General features: G+C 42.4%; 1 protein-coding gene across 2 annotated transcripts; it reads right to left on the reverse strand.

The window, feature by feature from the left end:
• Positions 1 to 336: 336 nt before the first annotated feature.
• UBXN2A (UBX domain protein 2A) lies at positions 337 to 19,114 on the reverse strand. 2 transcript variants are annotated; one of them, XM_072858424.1, is made up of 7 exons: positions 18,978 to 19,114; positions 14,884 to 14,938; positions 13,304 to 13,439; positions 11,371 to 11,480; positions 9,636 to 9,776; positions 4,525 to 4,689; positions 337 to 1,695 (listed from the first exon to the last, which is right to left on the reverse strand). In XM_072858424.1, exons 2-7 carry the CDS (start codon positions 14,922 to 14,924, stop codon positions 1,407 to 1,409), a joined length of 882 nt encoding a protein of 293 aa, XP_072714525.1. In that variant the 5' UTR covers positions 14,925 to 14,938; positions 18,978 to 19,114; the 3' UTR covers positions 337 to 1,406. The 2 variants fall into 2 exon arrangements, with proteins under 2 accessions (XP_072714525.1, XP_072714526.1); XM_072858425.1 differs by lacking the exon at positions 18,978 to 19,114 and adding an exon at positions 15,451 to 15,469.
• Positions 19,115 to 20,052: the final 938 nt, after the last annotated feature.

The following is a 20,052-nucleotide window of genomic DNA, read 5'->3' on the forward strand; positions in this document are numbered from 1 at the left end:
GCAGTTGACTTTCATTTCACTGCCCTCAAACATACTAGGAGAGATGCTGAAGCAAAACAGTTTTACATCCCTGGGAACGAAGTAAGTGCACCCCTAGTTTGAAGGAACACGACTTTTAGATAGAATTCAAGTCACTCCAATTAAGTAATTTTCTATTTAGAACAAACCCAGAAATCCCAAACCCGTCTTTCATTTAACAATACAAAAGAAGTACAACCCCAACAATCATCCATTTGCGTAGGCAGCACAAACTAGGCAGCACTCACTGGAGGCCCCAAGATAAGTCTTACTTAGAGGCTCTAGCTCCGTTCACAAACCCACATGCTACTTAGCAAACACAGTACAAAATATTTAGTCTTTATGTTGATTTCTCCTTTAGCAAAACATGGAATAGTTGGCTCCAAATTGTATGCCTCAAGTACATGAATAACCAAATAAAAGATTCTGATGGAAATGGGGCAGAGGAGGGGAAGAAACCTCAGTTTTCAAATAAGGATTTTCAACATCTTTGAAACTTGGCCACATGCAATTAGTGTCTCAATCAGCTGGTCAGAGGCAGATATATAGTACAAAGCCTACTGTGTCCCTCCAAGCCACTCTATTCCTGTATGGTAATCTCCAGAAAAGCTGAAGTTTTTGTGTGACAAGGCTAAAAGTGGATCTCTATCCTAATGAGCTAGGTAGTTTAACATTACCCTATATGTAAGACACCCGTAGCAGCACAAGAGAAGCAGAAACCACTTCAACCACTGGTAATAACAATTCCTTCAGAGCTTACTTTGAGGCACTTCATATGCAGTGTGCACCAGACTACCTCATTTCTATCTTCTCACACATGCACCTACCACCACGTGAAGACTTGATAGAACATTACACTGCAGATCCTGTGATAGAAGTTAAATCCTGAAGATACTGATATTGAAGATTTTCAAGTTAGTTAAGTGTTCGAATGTGAGCTTCCCTGCATCTGTTGCCTAAAAGTTACTGTGAGAAGAATGCAAACTGCAGCAGCTTACACCGAACTGTAAGTGAAACCAGTCAGTTCAGTTTCATTTTAGTCCAAAGTGCAAAAATAAATACTGTTTTTCCTTAAAAGGTGCTATCAGTAGTAATTAAGTCTCAGAGAACTGTTCTGCCTAAATACACTCATTAAAGAACTAACAAGCTTTCTACCTAAGGAAATTCTAAGGATGACCTGTTGTACAGTTACCTCTGCTATGTTATATAGCCAGGCTCCGGCCACCAAATTTAGTTGAAAATACTTCTATTATAGCAGATGATAGCACAGCACACATTTTGCTCTCTAAGAGGACAGTACATGAGGATAAGAGTGCATCCAGATATTGCTGGTTACATTTTTGGTTTTGCCTAGTTCCACCTGTATGTAGTTTTTGGCCAGTTAAAAGCTAATTTGATCTTCTACTTTTGCTAGCATTTTTTTGCTCATTCTTGAGCTGTCCATTAGGTGTAGCAGCAGTTTTATAGTCATCGTCAGGTGCTTTTATCACTAAGAGTCTGAAAGGTTCAGTTGTTTTCCGAAGTCTCTGAACAACAACAGCATTTTGCAACTTTGCTTCCTCTAGTGTGAGCGTCTCATCTTGCAGCTCTCGAAACGGCAGCGAAGTAGTCAGCGTGAAGGGAACACTCCCCTCTCGTCCTTGATACTTTGTTATGAAGTCTCTGACATGGCTTATTCTGAGAAGAAATAAAGAAAACTCAGCATTAGAGCACTCCAATCCCAACACAGACCATATGCACAACACACATAGCCACCCACAAGAAGAGAATGAGACACCCACTTCACATAATAGCTGATGGCACAGAAATAGAGGAATATAGATGGGGTGGTATCCTGAAGCACCTGATTCAGTTGGGAGGCAAGGACCAGGGTTCACCTGCTCCAAGAGCAGTCCCAACGGAAAAAGGATTAATCTTATTTTGAGCAGTCAAATGCTTCACTATGGCTCAAATGGTAGTTACACAAGCCTACCATTACTTAACCAGCTGGTGGAGCTCTTACCTGAGGTTTCTGTAGCCAAGAGCTAGAATAAAGATGCCACCAGTGTGGTACATGTAGCAGAACCATAATAATAAAGAAAAAGGGTTTGCAAAAATTGTCTGGATGGCTTATGAATTAACTAGGTCTAAACATAGTCTCCTTCTACCAAAGCAGGTGCAGCAGTGAATTCATTACAGATTCAAGCTGCCTTTTAAGGTGTGAAGAACCTTGCAACAAGTGAGCAAGACAGAGGTTTTCCTGTGGAAGAATCAGGATTGACCAATTTAATTAGAAAATGAAGGTGACAGAATATATCTATACCAGTAAAATAAACATAGTGTCAGTGCCAATTCTCTGATCCTGAGGCCAACTGGTAGACTCTGGCTGCTAGCAAATTGTTAAACTCATCCTTCCTCTCCCCCATGCACACAGTAGCCCATAGAGTTTACTGCCTCTGGGGAATGGTCCATGACCTGAGCTAACACCTGAACCAAGCCTTGAGAAAGTGCTAGTTGGGTTGGGGGAAAGCCATCCTCGCAGTTTAGCAACACAGATGACCAGATTTTCATGCCTTAGCCATACTTACTAGGACAGATATAGCCAGCATCTAATTCCTGTGCAGGCAGGCCTCAATTAAGAGACAGTGCTTGGTTTTATAAGCCTAGAGCTTGAAAAACCTCAAGCAGGAATAAATTTTTGGTTGGACATTTACAAGTGTTTACATGCATTATATCAAAGTTCATTGGGTCCCAAGAGCAACTCAGGCAATTAGCCACCAGCTATTTGCTTTAGGATGAACAAGTTCCTTTCCAGGCTCCATACCCGATGCTCCGTGGTCACACTAACTTAGCAACTGCTCAAGAAGGGACACAACTCTATTCAAGACAGAGTTATGTGTGCTATTCCTACAGCACTGCTCTGCTAGTTGTTTCACTCTTATGTCTCCTGAATTCCCCATACTGCAGTATTACAATGCTACCTGCACTTTTGCTCCAATGCTGTAACTTCAATCTTTCATCAGTAATCAAGTCATATCTAAAGTAGGAGTTACTGTGGCACATACACATTCTATCTGCAAAAGGGTAAAAGTAATCAATTTATCCAGGCACTGCAATATCTGTGCTACCGGTTATTTACCTATAGTCTAATTAACAAATAGTTGACTGTTTTCTGCTCCTCCACTGAAAGGAGTGCTATACATGCAATCATAATGTTTAAGGATATGTACTCTAAAAGGATTTCCCCCTATTTCTTACTAGGTCATACACAAGTACTGTATACAGCACAAACATGCTGGTCTTGTGGCAAGAGGATATGTTATGGTGGAATATTTATTGCAAACTACTTCAAAAAGAGCATCGCATCAGTAAGGCTGTTGTTCTGCTTATCTCAGACTTTTTTTTCCCCTCCAAAAGCACTTAGCAGATGTTCAAACTGCTATTTACCATGAAGACAAAAAGCTTCTAAATATACTTAAATGTGTGAAACCTGGAATAATTAAGATATTAAGCCCTCCAAAGTAGTATTTAGAATTAAAATAGCAATTGACCCTTCAGCAGTACATTGCAACAGTGTTTCAGTTCATATCTCAGGCCACTAACAGTAATAAATTAGTACAAGTTAAAGAAAAAGTTACAGTCATTAACCTTCAACTGCTGAGCTTTTCTTCTGACCAGCCACAAAGACATACAAGTTTACCTTGACAGCAGCCTCGGTTGTATTAAAACTATGATCACTTTAAATTGCTTCACAGAGAAGCCCAGGCAACATATCCTTTCCACATGATGTGACTGTATAGTACTGGAGTAATTTCTCAAATTACAAATTTGAGAAAGGTCTCTAAAGACAGTAGTTCCACAATTTAATGTTAAACAGTTAATCCTACTTTCTCAAAGCTCCTGCATACATACACTGCGCTGACACCGTCTGACATTATCCCCATTTATAAGCCTGTTTGGGAACTGGGAATTTTACTAATTAAGAATTGAACACACTGGATGGATTCTATTCTGTCCATGCTGACATGCAGGTGATGAACCTCCCCTGCCTAGTGCACCGACTCTGGCTCAACTTTCTGGCTCAAAAGTCACATCCTCCAGCTCCCAGCTGTGGTGCTGTCTATGCCCAATGATAGCAGGCTTTTTACTAAGCAATTTGCTCCAGATATAGTCATTTTGAGAGATCTATCATCTTAAAAGCTGTTTCCTCTAGTAATGAGGAATACATACGCCTTACCTTCCACTAACCTACAAAGAACTCCAACAGTTCCCTCAGATTTTCATTTATGCTCAGTTACGTGCTGACTACTAACATCAGTTCACATTCCTCTTACGCTCCTCTCTTGTCAGCTAAAAGATTTCTCAAAATTTGAAAGGAGGTTTTCTGGATACAGCTGAACAGCAGTCCAACATTAAGTGAACTGAGGAGGTAGATTATTCACAGAAATTAGAGACTTATCATGCGTACAGGCATAGGACAAATAGTTCAGATGCAAATACATATGACAGTGCTGAAATAAATCTTACCTGTGAGAAACATTGAATTTCTGAATTATCCTTTCCCCATCAGCTAACCAGATCTGGATGTTAGTGATAGGCTCCAAATCATTTAAGGGTACTAACGGCAAGTGTCTTTTGTTGTCAGGTCCTTGATGATCATCTCTTGCTTTAGAGATTATCCTTGGAGTAGCACTGAAAAGAAAAGCCATATGAGGTTATGCCTTCTGTGTACACATGTAAGCTTGAACCTCCCTCCAGGCCTCTGCTTCTGGAGCTTTCTGCCCTGTATCAGGGTGCACTGATGACTTCTCTTTTTACAAATATAGGAATACTGACCTAAATATCAGCTTTTTTTTTAACTGTATGCCAATACTTTCTCTTGAAGACTTCAACATGCTAAAGAATTTCAGTTTGCTCGTATTAAACATTTTTACAAGATGGAAGGAAACTAAAGTATCAAAGGATTAAATACAAATACACAAGAGATGAAACAGTCTGAAGATTCTTCGTGCATTTTTTTTTGTACTCTAATCACACAGGTGAAACTTTAAGGGGTTTGAGTACTGAATTTGCATACTCAATGTTAATTTTCACTGTAATGTGATTACAGTAATTCAATTTAACTGCATGTTGTTAGCCTTGATTTAGACCTCAGCATCATCTATTTCAGCTTAGAAGCATTACTCATCTATCAGAGAAATTGACTTAATATGAAAATCCAGGCTGATGCACACAGCACTTAGATTTCGGGTTTTTTTCTAAGGCATTTTCGACAGCTGACCCTACCTTAAGGGCAAAGATCCATAAAATGACTTAACAGAATAGAGGGACCTCAGTCCAAGTGTGTGGTCGTAAAAAAAAAAATTACTGGCAAAATTTTTATTCTGAAGAAATGTCTAGACCTTAGTGCTTCTTTCAGGACTAAGCTTGTTCAGCATGTACTGTTTAAGTCATCACAAGGCCTGATCCAATGGGCACATCCTCAGCTCATGTCAGTACAACCAGATGTTTGCTGGCAAAACAATAGTGGTGATTTAAGGAGTTACCATTTCTTCTCTGAGCTCAACTGTGGCCACTGACTACATGAACGCTTCATGGTGCTTTGCAGAAAAGCTTTGCCTTTGCACAGAAAATTGATGAGTTACTGTTTCTTGAGAGAGAAGTCGGTAACCAATGGCCATAGAATAACAGTCTTAACAATACTACATCTGCTTCGCACACATACCCCATCCTTGCATCCTTGTGTTCTTGTACCTGTCTTAGTTTAATCATAAGGCAGAAAAGTCACAGCCAATTTATTAAAACAAAGATGCTAATGACTTAATATATTCAGGCTAAAAAGTCTGGGGCTCAAGTCCTTCTCAGTCTGAGGTATTTAAAAAATGCTTATCATCCACTGCCTAGTTAAGTGCCTTAACTTCTAGGCTATCAGCCAGTAGAGGCACTTTTTATTTCTTCCATTGAAACTCTGCAAAAAGAATGAGCATCAAGGAATCTCATTCCCAACCAAGTGATAAGAGATGTTCACAGTAACTGGAGGCAGACGAAAGGCACAGAATTGACTGGTTTGCATTACACAGAAATCAGCTGGGGCACAAGAACTTGCCACCAACAGGTTCCAAGAGGCACATCTGTAAAACATTCTGGTACTCCACGTACAGGTGACTTACTATCACCCACCTGCCTCTACTGATTTACTTATCTCACACCCAGCTTCTGTGCAATGACCTCAAGACAAAATAAAGCCTAATTGCCCTCCAGATCCAGAAAAAAAGCTTGAGCACCAGCAAGATAATAAACAGTCTTGGGAGCAGAGCAAAAAAAAAAAGTTCAAGTCACACTTCAGTCCAGCAATGATCAGCTTTTGCTGTCTACGTGATCAGTGGCGTTCAGTTCCAGATTCAGACACTGAAGTATAAGCACTCATGTGTGAGCTAGCCATCTCCAGTACAGCAGAGGCTGAAGAGGTAGTCAACTGTGCAGCTGCCAGGAGTCTGGTTTAGCCTGGGCTGAACTCCATTTTAGCCCATCAGTCACAACTGTAGTTCAGACAACTGTCTCAAATGGATATAGATTTTGGTGTCATTCTCAAACCGACTTCCCTCATCGTCACATCTCAGAATTTGTGGTAGGCACTGGAGATGAATCTTTCAATAGCAAGTATGTGTGCAACTGAAGCCAACATGTTAAGCTAAGCTGCAAGAGAAAGTTAGAAGATCTATATTCACTAAGGTTTACAGCATTTCTATACTTACTGACTTTGCTCTTGTAGAACTGACAGATAAAGCCACCTAGTGGTGGGAGCTTTGACTAAAGCCACAAACGAAGAATCTAAGTCTCTTATTAGCCTGAGATCAAAGCATTATCACCCCTTTTAAAGGGTTATTCCTTTTATAAGATTATCAAAAGAACATGTAAACTAAAGATTAAAGAGACATAAGAGCCTCCTGTCAATTTTCTGAAGAGAAAAAGCCCAAGGGTTAGGTATCGTGCCTTACCCTGACTAATGGTTAAGAAGCTTGACACACAATGTTCTACCCTAATGAGGTTATAGAGCAAGCCCACTTTACTACAAGGGATTTCAGTCAATAGTTTAATTAACATTCTTCTGAAGCAGTCTTTAAAATGCATTGATAAACTTAATAGAAAAGTGTGGTTGCAAACCTTGTTATAGTCCCAAACTATTAAATGCAGCTGAATGGTGGTAGAACAGAATATACCCATTAGTTATATAGGTTCATAAGGTATATTGGTAAGGTCTGACAAACCTCATTTGTTTCTCCTGTACAATAAAAAGGGAGAGGATCAAGCTCATCTGAGTTGTATCAACAAACATATCTCTAGTTCCTCCATTTTTCCTCCAACAAAAGTTTTAGTGAGCCAGTCAGACCAATTCATAATGGTCCATCCACCACATAATCCATCCATCTGGGAACACTGGCAGAAAATCTATAGACTTTAAAAAAAAAAATGTTTATTTGATAAGCAGAGGTTTAGCTAGGTCATAAGCTGAAGTAAACTGTTCAGTCATTTGCCTCTCTCATGTTTGATTAAGCACACAAATGCAACTGTGGAAAGGGAGTTCTATAGCTTTAAACTTGTTACAGGTCTCAGACAGCACTACTATTTCCCCACAAAGCTTTTCTGCTGAAAAAGTAGCATATACATGCAATGCACATTTATTAACGTCAGGAAGTGAGCACTAGTTTATGGAGTAAGAGCACTTACAGCTCATGTTTCCAACATCAGCAAAAATATTTACTCATCTTTAAAGAAGAGGCTCTGATAGCATAGCACTGAATAGACAGCAAGAGTAGGGGGAAAAAAAGCATTTTATCCAGCCCATAAAGAAAAAAAAAAAGTGAAGTTGTAGGATGTCTCAGTGTACAAGACCAGTCAACCGAAATTCACAGAATAGCATGTTTCCAGAAACTAACTCGCCTAGTGGGAAGCAAGGTCATTACTTGCTGTAGGCATGACAGAGCACAACAAGCAAGTGAACAACCTACCATTTAGCACTGGTTAGCAGCAGAAACCCAGCACACTGAAGATCTTTTTGCTTTTGCCATATACAGGTCTATTTGTAGATAAAATAAGGTTAAGTTCTGGACCCTCGTTTGCTCAGGATTTCAGTGCTACCAAAAGCAAGTCTTGCAGCATCTCATCCATCTCTCAAGGGAAGATTTTCCCTATTGACTGTATCTACTCAAGCATGTAGCAACTGAATGGACTGTGCTACAGAAACAGATGAAACTGATAAAACAGATACTTGCTTCTCTGAGGCAGCCTGGAACCAGTCATCCTTTACTGTCACCAGTCTCTTACTCTGCACATTATTATCTTCTTCCCCTACCTCATCCATTTCTACCCAAGTCACTTTCACTTTCCCTCAGTGCAAGCCCTGGGCCTTAGCAGCAAGCCCTTTCCACTTAATCGAAACAAGCTGTTCGCCTAAGGTTTCACCACAGCCTACTAACTCCAGTTGGCAGATCACTAAGCAGTCCCACCTGTGAAGGCTTCCTGTAGGCTCCTCGACATTGAATGTGTTCTGTTCTCTAGGCTGAAGTCAGCTTTTATAGGCATGTAAGTCTTACACAACAGGGATATGTGAAGCAGATAATTTGGCTGGAGTAAGCAAAAGTCACAGGGATCAAATACATGAACTCTTGGCTTGCCCCTCTACAACAGCCTTCCAAAGTACAGTACTGTTTGGTTCTAAATCAAGTCCACTTTTAGCATTGGCATTAGTGGCTGACACTCTCCAACCACAACAGAGTCATGGAGTAAAGGAAAGAGGATCACTGTAACATGCTAAGATGTCTTACTGCAATAAACACATGGTTAAATACTGAGAAATTTTTAAAGAATGCAAAATAACCTCTTACTTCTTCACTTCCCTTTGTGGGACTGTCATACTCCCCTCTTCTCACATGAAGTATTGCACATACAGCTTTAAAAGAGATTCTTTTCTCTTAAATCACAGAAGAGAAGAGTGACAGCCTTTCAGCTGGAAACAGTTCTGCTAATATTGAGACCTTGAACAAAGCAAGCCAACAGCATCCTGGCTGTATTAACAGGAACACAGCCAATAGATTGTGGGAGCTGATTATTTGCCATGCAGCACTCATTAGACACACCTAATTACTGCATTCAGTTTGGGTACCCAAAATAAAAGAAAGATGTCAATAAACTGGAGCAAGTTCCATGGAGGGCCACCAAGATGGCTGCAGCCTGGAGGAGAGGGGCTTGTTCAGCCTGTGGAAGACATGGTGTCAGGGGGGACACCTAACAGCAGCCTGCCAGGGTCTACAGGAGGCCATGAGGAAGAGGGAGCCAGGCTCTTCATGGTGGACATAAACTGAAATAAGAGACATTCAGACTGGATATAAGGAAAAATTTCTTTCCCATGCACAGTCCAGCACTGAAGCAGCCTGCACAGCTTCCACTCTTGCAGGATTTCAAGGCCCAACTGGATAAAAGCTTAAGCAACTTCATCTGTCCCCACAGCTGACCCTGCTTTGAGCAGGAGCTTGGATTAGAGAACTCCAGAGGTCACTTCCAACCTTAATTATGAGATTCTTTACCATAGGTATAGTTCCCTTCAGCTACTCAATCATAGATCACATCAGACTACTCACCTTCCTAATCTGTAACCATGTCCAGAAAAGGGATGAAACATTGGCTTTTTTGATGACAAATACACCTTATCTTTTTTATCTTCCACTTTGACATCCACCTCCTCCTTATCAAAAACTTTTTGTAGCTCAAAAGGCAGTTCCCTTAAGAAAAAAAAAAACCAACCCATGTCAGAAACAGAACTACTGTATTGTTTTCAGTATACAAAATAGATTAATGATTAATACCTGATCTATGTCTATCCTTTCAAGGATGATGCTTTTAAAAACCAAAACTTCACAAGTATGTAGTAAGAGTTATGTTAAATGCATGACATACAAACAACTTCAAGTTCCTGAACCGCAAATTAAATAGAAAGTGAACAATAAAAAAAGACATCATCATGCAAGCTGTTGAATGATGCTCAAATTTACTCAGCAGTTACCACTCCAAAGCACATGATGTGCAGGAAGTTCAGTATTGCCATACATTGCTACAAAAGGTTCAATTATTTTATAGCCATAGTAAAACAAGAAGAAAAAAAGACAATTGGCTTTTAAAGGGAAAGAACTGAGTTTAGATCCAATGTGTTTAATTACAAATAAACATGAATCTCAGCTTTGAAAAATTAGATCATCACTAATAGCTACACTCTTTAGTGCAGTAACATCACCCTGGTAATGATTTGCGTTAAGCAGAAGACAACAATGCCTTTGTCTATGAGCTCTGATGCAGATATTACATTTTTCAGGTGGAGGGGCTCAGCTGGCACTAGGGCTGTACTAAGTGCTTCTCTACCATCAACCATTATGCAGGAACCATCTTGTAATTAGCATCTTCACAAACAAAGAATGGAATAAGGGTAGCAAACTTTTGATGCATGCATACAAAGAAAGCAAAAGGATTTAAACAATGCAGTTAATGGCTATTACAACTAACACAGGTGACAGCCATAGAGGAGAAATACAGTGTAAAATTAGTATTTTTGATGGGCTAGCAAAGTATGGAAAAGACAAAAAATACAATGGCTAAATAATTTTGCATACTTGGAAGGGAGTTATTAAATTACATTCTCCATAAAATTATATTCTCCTCTCCATTTGTATGGGGTGAGGAAACAGACTACAAATTAAAGGCTCAAAATCACATTGGTTTGTATGGTCAACCTGCTTTTTAAAGCAACACTGTAGTCACTAGCAGAAATCAGGATAGCATGCTCATTTTTAACAGGGGGATAAAAGTAAGATTGCTACACACACACAAGTGACTGAAATAGTAAGTTTGTACTAGGAAAAATGTCTGAAATTTAAGACTGATCAGAGTTTCTTGATGTTACATGGAGCAACTGTGCCTACTTAAGGCTTTTCATCAATAAAAAGAAAACAAAGACCATAAAAACAGAAATGCTCAACCACTTGTGCATTGAGTTTGTCAGTCAAAGTACCATTTGATCAGTAGCTCTTACTGGGCACTCTGACTTATTCTTTATTTCATTCTGCACCTGCTGTGTCCCCTACCAACACTCGCTTTTATCTATTTCATCAGCAACTGTATGACTACTGCAATTGAAAGCTATATTAAACTTGTTGATGTTAAAACAGTCATTAGCACTGCAGGAACTAAGACAGGCAGTGGCCTACACTCCTACAGGGATACTGCAGTGCAGCAAAGCCAAACAGCTATGTAAAAAATTTAGAGCATAAGCTAAGTACTATCCAAAGCACATTAACTCAGGCTGATTAAGAACACAAAACTCACCCTTTTTTAATGGAGTCCAAGAACTGCTGGTTTGCAACATCAGTGTAGCTCCTAAGTTCACTGTCATTTACTGTAAACCCATTCTTCCAAAGTTTAATGATTACATCAACCTATAAAGTAAGAACAATTCTCATTATAACACTGATGTAAAACCAGCTTGGAATACCCTCAGTACCCTATGACTGTAAATCATCCACTGCATGGACTAAAAATACTGAGAGAAGGCTCACTGTAATCTGTTTTGGCCCTATGCCAACAGGCAGAGCAACTGCAAGGGGTAAGTGACATTTCTAAGTATCTTGTGTCAATCAGGGATAGAAATAAACCTTCTCCCAATCATGTTGCTTTCCTAGGTCAAGAATACTCCTTCAATTCAGCAGGAGAAAAAAAAAAAAAAAGAGCTGGAAGATCCCAGCCAGCTGCAACTCTTCAAGAGCTAATTTGAGAGCACACATGCCTGGTGTTGGAACACCAACTACCAGAATAGTCCAGCTGGGGATTTATTAGAGTAAAGCCTTGATTCTGATAATTCAGGAGGATTTTCTGAAAGTAAAGCATTGAGATAATACATGCAGAAGCCTTTCACTTAGGAAATGCAGCAAGTATCAGAAAATTTACTTTCAGACAGTCATACATTTATGTTACCCTGGAATTCCTGGGTATATTCAAAACCTTGGTGTTAGGGGAATGAAAAAATAAATTCTCAGTAATTCATTAACTTTGCCAGAGAACATCCACTACTTCAACTTGTAGCCTTCACGCTGTTCACTGAAATCTCTCCAACTTTAACATGGGATTGCATTTTCATATGTATGCACCATGCCATTTCAGGAAGCATTTGATCATCTAGGTCTGGTCCCTGAAATAACATTGTCTTGACAGATACTTGTTACTTGGCCACATGTGAGGTATATGAAGCATGTACAAATGCAGAATTCACCTCAGCTGGAAATTAGTTTGAACTAGGCTTGATAGTACTTGACAATTTTCTCTTTTTTTTTTTTTTCTTTTTTGCAGTTTGACTTGTTAGAAGATGATTGTTACATAAATACACAGCATGTGCAAACTGCTGAATAAAATTCCTTCTCATTCGGTTAGGTAATCTGTCAAAAAGGTATATAGCACTTAGCAAGATTAGATTCCTTTAAAAAGTCTTGTGTCTCATGGCACCAATGCATATGGAAGGAGTTCTCATCATGGGAAGGTTCCTCTACAGCAAACCAGCATGCAAGTTTAACATGGACTAATTATTCCACACCAACTTCCCATTTAGACATTGACACAAGTACTGCCATGGAACACTATTACAGAACTGCAATTTAAGGTATTGCTCCTGACACGCCTTTTCTCCCAGACTCAGTTGGGGATCCACGAATGTAATTTCCAGCAATGCCCACTCCAAATTTCTCCTTGACATCTTTGTTCCACATGGCCTTTTTCTCCAGCCCCTTACCAGTCTTTGGGGAGTAACAGAAAAATATGAAAAGGACAGAATCACTGCGTACAAACCCATACTAGACACCCCACTACTACCACAACTATACAAATGAGAGCAAATAAAAAGAATTGGGATATGCCTCTGCATAAGAAGGCTGCAACTCTTTAAACAATTTCTTATGTAAAAGTAGTTGTCATTCCTTGCACCACCTGATCAGCTCGCTCTCCTTACTAATAAAGCAGAAGTACATTCGCCAATGCCAGCATAAGTCCTCGAACAACACTAAAACCACTATAAAATAGTAAAAGCCAGAAGCGCAGAAGCATAGGCCTGGTTGACTATGAGATGGGAGATTGTTCCTACTGCTGTCCGAATTCTGTGCGCATTTATTTACAGATGTACTGGATAAGACTGCTGGACTTCTTGCATTTGTTTTCCAGAGTACTCCTGGAGCGCTGTTATGTTAAACACGAGTATCTTTTCTTCACTGCCTACCTGGTTCTTGACTGTAGTTGGGGGCATACATATAGCACCAACCTTCTGAGCTTCTTCAAAAAGGTTATCTACAAAGTAGTCACAGTTTTGTTCTGTACCATTCAAAATCTGATCATCCGTTCCTGATTTACACATCCTGCAGAACAAAGACATAAGTAAAAATGATGCCTCAGAGAACAGATTAGAAGACAGTTACCCTAGAAGTTCAGTACCAAGAGATATAAAAGGCATGCTCCCCCGCACCCAGCTTGCGTAGTTGTTACAAAACATCAGGTCAACTTTGCATTGTGCCTTTTCTAGAAACTTCTTATGAATCTCTAACTGCTACTATTTGCACTTCAGAAGGACAAGTTAAAGAATGACAACAGAAAAGGCTAATTCATCTATGCAGAAGCTTCTAAATTTGGTGTCAGAGCAAGGAATGCAAGTTAGATGATTCATACTGCTAATACAGACCATCAAACACTTAACTGTGCCCCAATGAAGGGCCTTCCTTAAAGCATTTCCATGATATATGCTTGGGTGACTTCCTTTGCCATAAGTGTTAAAAATCACATACAAGAAAATTGCCCTAGGATTTACTCCCCCACCCCTACTTGAACCTCCCCATTCCCAGCACCATCACAGAACCACCATTACTGTCTTTGAAAGTACATTAGAGAAACTCAAGAACAAGTGACTCAACACCACTTGAGCACCCTGAAGAAACACAATAGAAGACTTCAATACTGTGGAGACTGCCAGAGTATTAAAAAAGATGCATCAACCACATCTTTTTATAGAACATTGTATATGTGACAGCTGTTTCTGTTAGATTTTCACCAATCAAAATGCAGAAATATGCAACCTGAATGAATTATTATCTTTCAGTTTAGGTTCTTTGCATAGTAAGAGGATTATGCAGCTTTTGGTAAACATTGCAGGAGTTATTCCTATTGGAGATTCAGAAAAGTCTATTTTAAGCAATTCAGAAAAAAAAATCCCAGCTCTTGAAAAATATCCAGTTTTACATAAAACTCTGCATTGAATTCAAGAGCAGCAATGCTTACTTGAATGGTAATTAGATACATTTGCATAAAAAGGAATTGTTGCCAGTGCATCTATGCAACACTAAGAATCCCTACAGATTAACATCTTTAAACAAAAGAAAAACCTCAACAACATTAAAGAAGAAATTTCAAAAGTATGCTGTCCCCATTTTAGTTTTCTAATAGAACAAAAGAAACTTGAAGCGTTAATCTAGATATTCACTATGCTTTACCTTGGAAACATAATTGGAAAACCAAACACCTCCATATCAAATGTAGAGGTCCACAGCAAATTAGCAATTTGTAAGGCTGCCTTTCTATTTTAAATAAAAATATTTACGCAGCTTCTTGCATCTAGGAAACATTCCAGGTATGTGAAAAATCTTTTAGCAAAACATTTTTTTTAAACTTCATTGTATGTGGAACAGGTGGATACAGAAAAAAAATTTAAAATTTAAAAATTTAACATAAAGTTTGAAAAGTCGTAACAGGACACACAAAGAGCAATACAAAAGGAAGAGGAAAAAGGGGGAGGGGGGAACTGGCACCTACCATTCTTTCTTTACAGTTTTGATATTGTCCATATCTTTCATTCTTGGTGCTTCACCTAATTATGAAAAGAAGATGGTTTAAAAAAAACAAAAAACAACCCCCCCAAAAATGAGACAAAATGCCCAGCACATTTTGCCTCCTTTTGTAGCTGAAACACTCTTTATAGTTTTTCCTGTGTTGATAGTACATTTAACCAGAAACCTCAACCTCCCCCCCACCAAGTCTCCAGATGGTTCTTTGTTTTCCTGCAGTTTCTAATTTAATGACACACGAACCATGCATCGGTTTCAGGCATTCAAAAGGAAGATTACTTTTCATAGATGTACAAAATAAATTCCACAATAATCATGTGAATTGAAAATACATGCCCATACTTATGCTAAGCAAGGAAAAAATATCACATTCCTTTTCTGAGCAGCATGATTTAAACTCCCCTGATTTTTCACAACACTATGAGACCGTTGCACAAAACCTGCACTGCCACTGCAGGCATTCTAAGGACCTTCACCTTAAGAGTGCGCATTATCGAAAGGTGCAAGATTTCTCAGGTTCTTCTTCCTACCGTACCTTGAAATATTGGTGCAGCATCCCAGAAGCTGTAAATTACATTTCTGGTCTACCATTTAGCTGGAAAGAAAATCCTGGATTTGCAAGTACTAAATATACTACAGGATTAGTCTGCCGAGTCAAAAGAAATGAAGAATGCCACACTGATCTCATCCACTCACTTCTGAGCTCTCTGAAAAAATTACAGAAAGTCACAAAAAGCCAGAGACTCTCAAAAACACCCTTAAAAAATAAAATCACTCTAAAATTAGACAAGCCCCCAGGAGAACAGAAATTTTAAGTTGCAACTGTGTTTGAAGAGTTATTCCTGAAGGCCACTGGGTACAGGTTACACAGATGACGTTCTGCTCCTGGCAGGTTTGGGACCAAGTCATTATATTGTGCGTGGCTTTTAGAGAGCAAACTAAGCGGTGACAGCCATCATACTCCAGAAAAAGTAGTATGCACAGCAAGACTAAAATAAATTTTAAGTGGTCTTGACATCTAATTTAACAAGATGGAGAGGTTAGGAGGGAAACAACATTCACTGCAGCACTAACAAAAAAAACCCCTTCAGTTATTCAGTACTAATTCATGTTCCTCAGGAGGTTCATATTCCTATTCTTTCATCTTGAAAGTTAAATCCTTGTGAGATATGTTCTGTAGAAATGTATATAAGCCTTCAGAAAACTGCCATAACGACCAAAAAACTTCAGTCAGTTTGTCCATAACAGGTTATAAAGTTTAGGCAGCCTTCAATTTAACCAATGCTGTTATCCATTAGGTCAAAACATTATACTTGGCACATGTTTGACACGTCACAGAAGATGCGGTAGCGTTAAAGGAGAAACTGCTGCCTGAGCATTCCCACACCATTCAGGGAGTCGCACATACACCACCCGAGACTTTAACTGCTAGGACCAGAGTCCCTTTGCAGCGGCAGCTCCACTGAGCTGACGGGTGCCCCTTTTCAACTCCTCGCTCACACATACTCTCACTCTCGGGTGCTTTCTCTCCTCTCTGGCTCGACCCGAGGTTTCTCAAAGCAGAGTCTCTGATACGACGTACGCCAGATGAATTTATTGATTGGTACAGTGGTGAAAACAGCTCAAGCTGGGTGCCTCCAGAGAGGGACCCAGAACAAAGAAATCTGTGGGCAATTATACCCTTACAATTCAAATTCCCCTCCCCTCAGGAGACAGTTCGGACCAATGGTAGTGTTGGGGTCTGGGGTCTTCCCGTTCTTCACTGGGCCCTTTCATTGTCTCTAGGCGGGCTGATTCTTCTCTTATCTCTAAGGTTGTAACTTCTGTGAAGGTTGAACCTTCCTTATCTCCCTGGTTTGCACTGGTTTCGGGGCCTTCTGTCATGTAGCCAAGTAAAAGTTCAGTGTACGGTCAGTGAATCTGGGTGAAAGTTCACAGCTTGCGGCCTAAGCCTTCAACAAGCCTTGATACCAATGCTAAAGTGACTACTACAACAGTAGTCTTTTCCCCCTCACCCCCAAAAACGTTCTGCCAGAGCATTATCTGTATCAGGCAAGCCTGTGCTGGTGCATTATGACCCTATAAGCGTATCTGATCACTGTACTTGGAACTTTGTACCTCCACCTGGACAAAATGAAATTTCAGTATCAAGTAGGTATAGTGAATTTAAGAGTGCTTAAAAACCGTAATTTTTCAAACTTCTCACAAATTAAGTTTTAACACGCTTTAACACAAAACACAAAAAATTACTTTGTGCTAATGTGCTTATCTTCTAATCTGTCACTATTCAATAGACTACTCCCCAAAGTGACAAGAGCCACCTCCAGCCATCTGCTTTTGTTGATTCTCTGTGACTTGTCATCAGAGCTGCTAAAAAGAGACAGACACAATGAAGCAGCTCTTCAAATTAATTCTTTTGCTACATTAGGCTGGCCTCAAACGTGCATGAGTAGTATTCAAAACTGGTCAGCTGTGAAAGTCGCTGTTCTTTCTAAAGGACAACAGCAATTACACTTAGAAGAAATGTTTGCGTTAATATATCAAGGTAAAGAACTCAGCCTATACAGCGTATTGATGTTTATCATGACAAAAAAAGCCATTAGGAGATAGCGATCAGACTGCACGAAAGCACTTTAGCTCAGCAAGCCAACCCAACTAGCACAGACAACCTCTCCCACCAACTTCTGATAGATGTGCCCAGACGTCACATAAAATATTAAGAGTTTTGGTACTATTTTTTGTGTCTGTGATAAAAAGTAACACAGAACTGGACATCCACCTCTGGAAATTTTAAAAAAAGGAAGAAGCTGAAGTTGCCAGCAGCCCACCACAGCTACATCTGTTAACTGTGGTAGGATATTCCTGGGCTTTCCCAGCACAGATTGGCTTCTCCTGCCCCAAGGACTTTCCACGCACCCCAAGGCTCCATCCCTGCGACCGGCTCCACGGGGGACAGGCCACTTACCCAGCAGTGGCCTTTCACTGCCAGGTCTCTGAAACAAGCAGCTCTCACCCACACAGTTCTAGACACACTAGTTTCAGCTGATATTTTTGTGCTCAATATTGTTGAGCCCACACATCCAGTTATTTTAGCGCATGAAAACCAAAACAGAAACTACCTTTGATGCTTTCTTTGCTCTGAAGGACAGAAATATTCAGGCAAGCACACAGAGCCCCCTCTCCCCCACGCAAGCCTGCCTTACTAACTTTGGCAGAGAGTAAACTTCTCAAGTTGAAAGCCGGTTATGGCAGAGCGCAGTCTATCACTACACCAGGCGGAAATTATTACTGAAAACTGCACTGTACCGTGCGACAAAGAAACCAGCAGCTACAGAGAAAGGGCGAGCGCAAATTAAAAGCAAGATGAGCATAAAACCTAATGGGCTGAACGTGACTGATATGCTCAGGTAAAAGTCACAGCATACACATTTCCTCTCCAGCTGGCTAGAAGGGCTGTGCATTTTGGACAGAAACCTGCCCCCCCCCCCCGCGCTGCCAGCGCCTGAGCTTATCTGCGCTCCCGCTGCAGAGGCCGGGCTCTGCCCGCGCAGCGCGGCGGCACACGAAGCAGACGCTCCGCGCCTCCTGACAAAACCCTTGCCCAAAATACGCCCCGCCCGAGCGGCAGCCCACGCCAGCTCGCCGACGCGGTGGGCAGCCAGCGAGGTATTTTTAGAGACGATGAGACAATAACGTGGGAGCACGGCGGAGGAGTAACGCCCCAGCGTGCCCGAGAAAGGGGCCGGGCAACGACCCCCCCGCCCAGCCCGCGCCGAGGGACGCCTCACGCTGACGCCCCGCTCTACGCGGGACGCGACCGAGGGCCGCCGGCGGAGCGGGGCGAAGCGCCGGGCGGAGGCAGCGGGAAGGGTCGGTTCGGGTCGGCCCGGTCCTCCCCCTCAAGACGGCCCCAGGGACGGCCGCGAGCGAAGTTCAAGCCCCGGTCGGAGCCGAGGGAGCGCCGGCTCGGCGGAACACACTCCCCCGGCCCAGCCGCTCCCCGCAGCAACTCAGTCAGTCAGTCAGTCAGTCATTCACTCACGCACGCACGCACTCACTCACCCGCCCGCCCGCCGCGGCAGCGGCAGCCCAGCACCGGCCTCCCCGCCGCGCCAACTCGTCAGTGTCCCGCGCCCCAGCGCGCACGCGCGGCCGCCAGCGGCCGGGGCACTCGCTGCCCCCGCCCGGACCGGGCGAGGCGGGGCGGGCGCGGGAGCTCCGCCCCCGCCACCCGAGGGGCGGGGCTTCGGCCGCCATGTCGGGGGCGGGGGGGCGCGGGGGGCAGCTGTGCCCCATCGCGAGTGGGGCTCTGCACCCGCGTCTGCGGGGGGAAGGCAGCTTCCCCAGGGGCTGCGCTGCCTCGCCCTCCCGGGGAGAGGCAAGGGCTGGCGGGACTGACGGCTCGGTGCTGCCCGCCCGAAAGAGCCGGGCCCCTCTCGCACCGCTGCGGCTCGTCCTCTGAGGACAGGGGGCAAAATATCCGGGCAGGGACCTGGTGCAGCACCGCAGCCGTGGCTCGCGTCGCTGCGCAAGGGGCTGCTGTCGCCCTTTCAGGGGCGGGTAAACCTCTGTCTGCCAGGCCAACGTGTTCTACTGCAAAGGCAGATTTCTGCTCCTGACCGAAGAACAAAAGCTACAGTTTCTGTGTCTGTCTGCCCACGGGAAAGGACAAAAAGCGGCATTCAGCGAGCGTCCACAATAGCGGAGAATGGGCCCAGTGTCTTGGCCAGACGGCCGGCCCGCACCTCCGCTCCGGCCCAGCCGGGCTGCTCTCGCAGCGCCGAGGTGGAGCTGCCCCCGGCTCTTTGTCTTTGCAGCCCCGTGTAGACGGCAGGAACAGACGCACACTGAACCCTTTGGAGATGAGGAATGCCTCATTATGCTGGAAGGGCTAATTAAGGGCGAGTGTTGACATATTTGAAAAGGAGCTCTGCCGAGGCCTCGCACCGAGTACAAAAGAGCGGCGCGGTGGTTGGAAAGCAGAGCCCCCGAGTTCCCGAGGGTGCCTTAGAAAGGAGAAAATGGGACGGGATCCTCGGGGAGGCAAGAAACATTTAGCGGAGTCTCCCTGCCCCGTGCCGAGCTGCGGCTTTGCGCCGCGTTGGGCCTTGGCAGAGGTGGGGCTCTGCGGGCCGGC

Source organism: Ciconia boyciana, chromosome 3 (genome assembly GCF_034638445.1).
Source record: "Ciconia boyciana chromosome 3, ASM3463844v1, whole genome shotgun sequence".
Lineage (NCBI taxonomy): Eukaryota > Metazoa > Chordata > Aves > Ciconiiformes > Ciconiidae > Ciconia > Ciconia boyciana.

Coding starts and splice junctions, on each gene's coding strand:
- UBXN2A (XM_072858424.1), bottom strand. CDS start 14,924: ATGAAAGATATGGACAATATCAAAACTGTAAAGAAAGAATG. Junction 13,440..14,883: donor AAAACTGTAAAGAAAGAATG/GTAGGTGCCAGT, acceptor TTTGTTCTGCAG/GATGTGTAAATCAGGAACGG. Junction 1,696..4,524: donor AAATTCAATGTTTCTCACAG/GTAAGATTTATT, acceptor ATTTCTTCTCAG/AATAAGCCATGTCAGAGACT.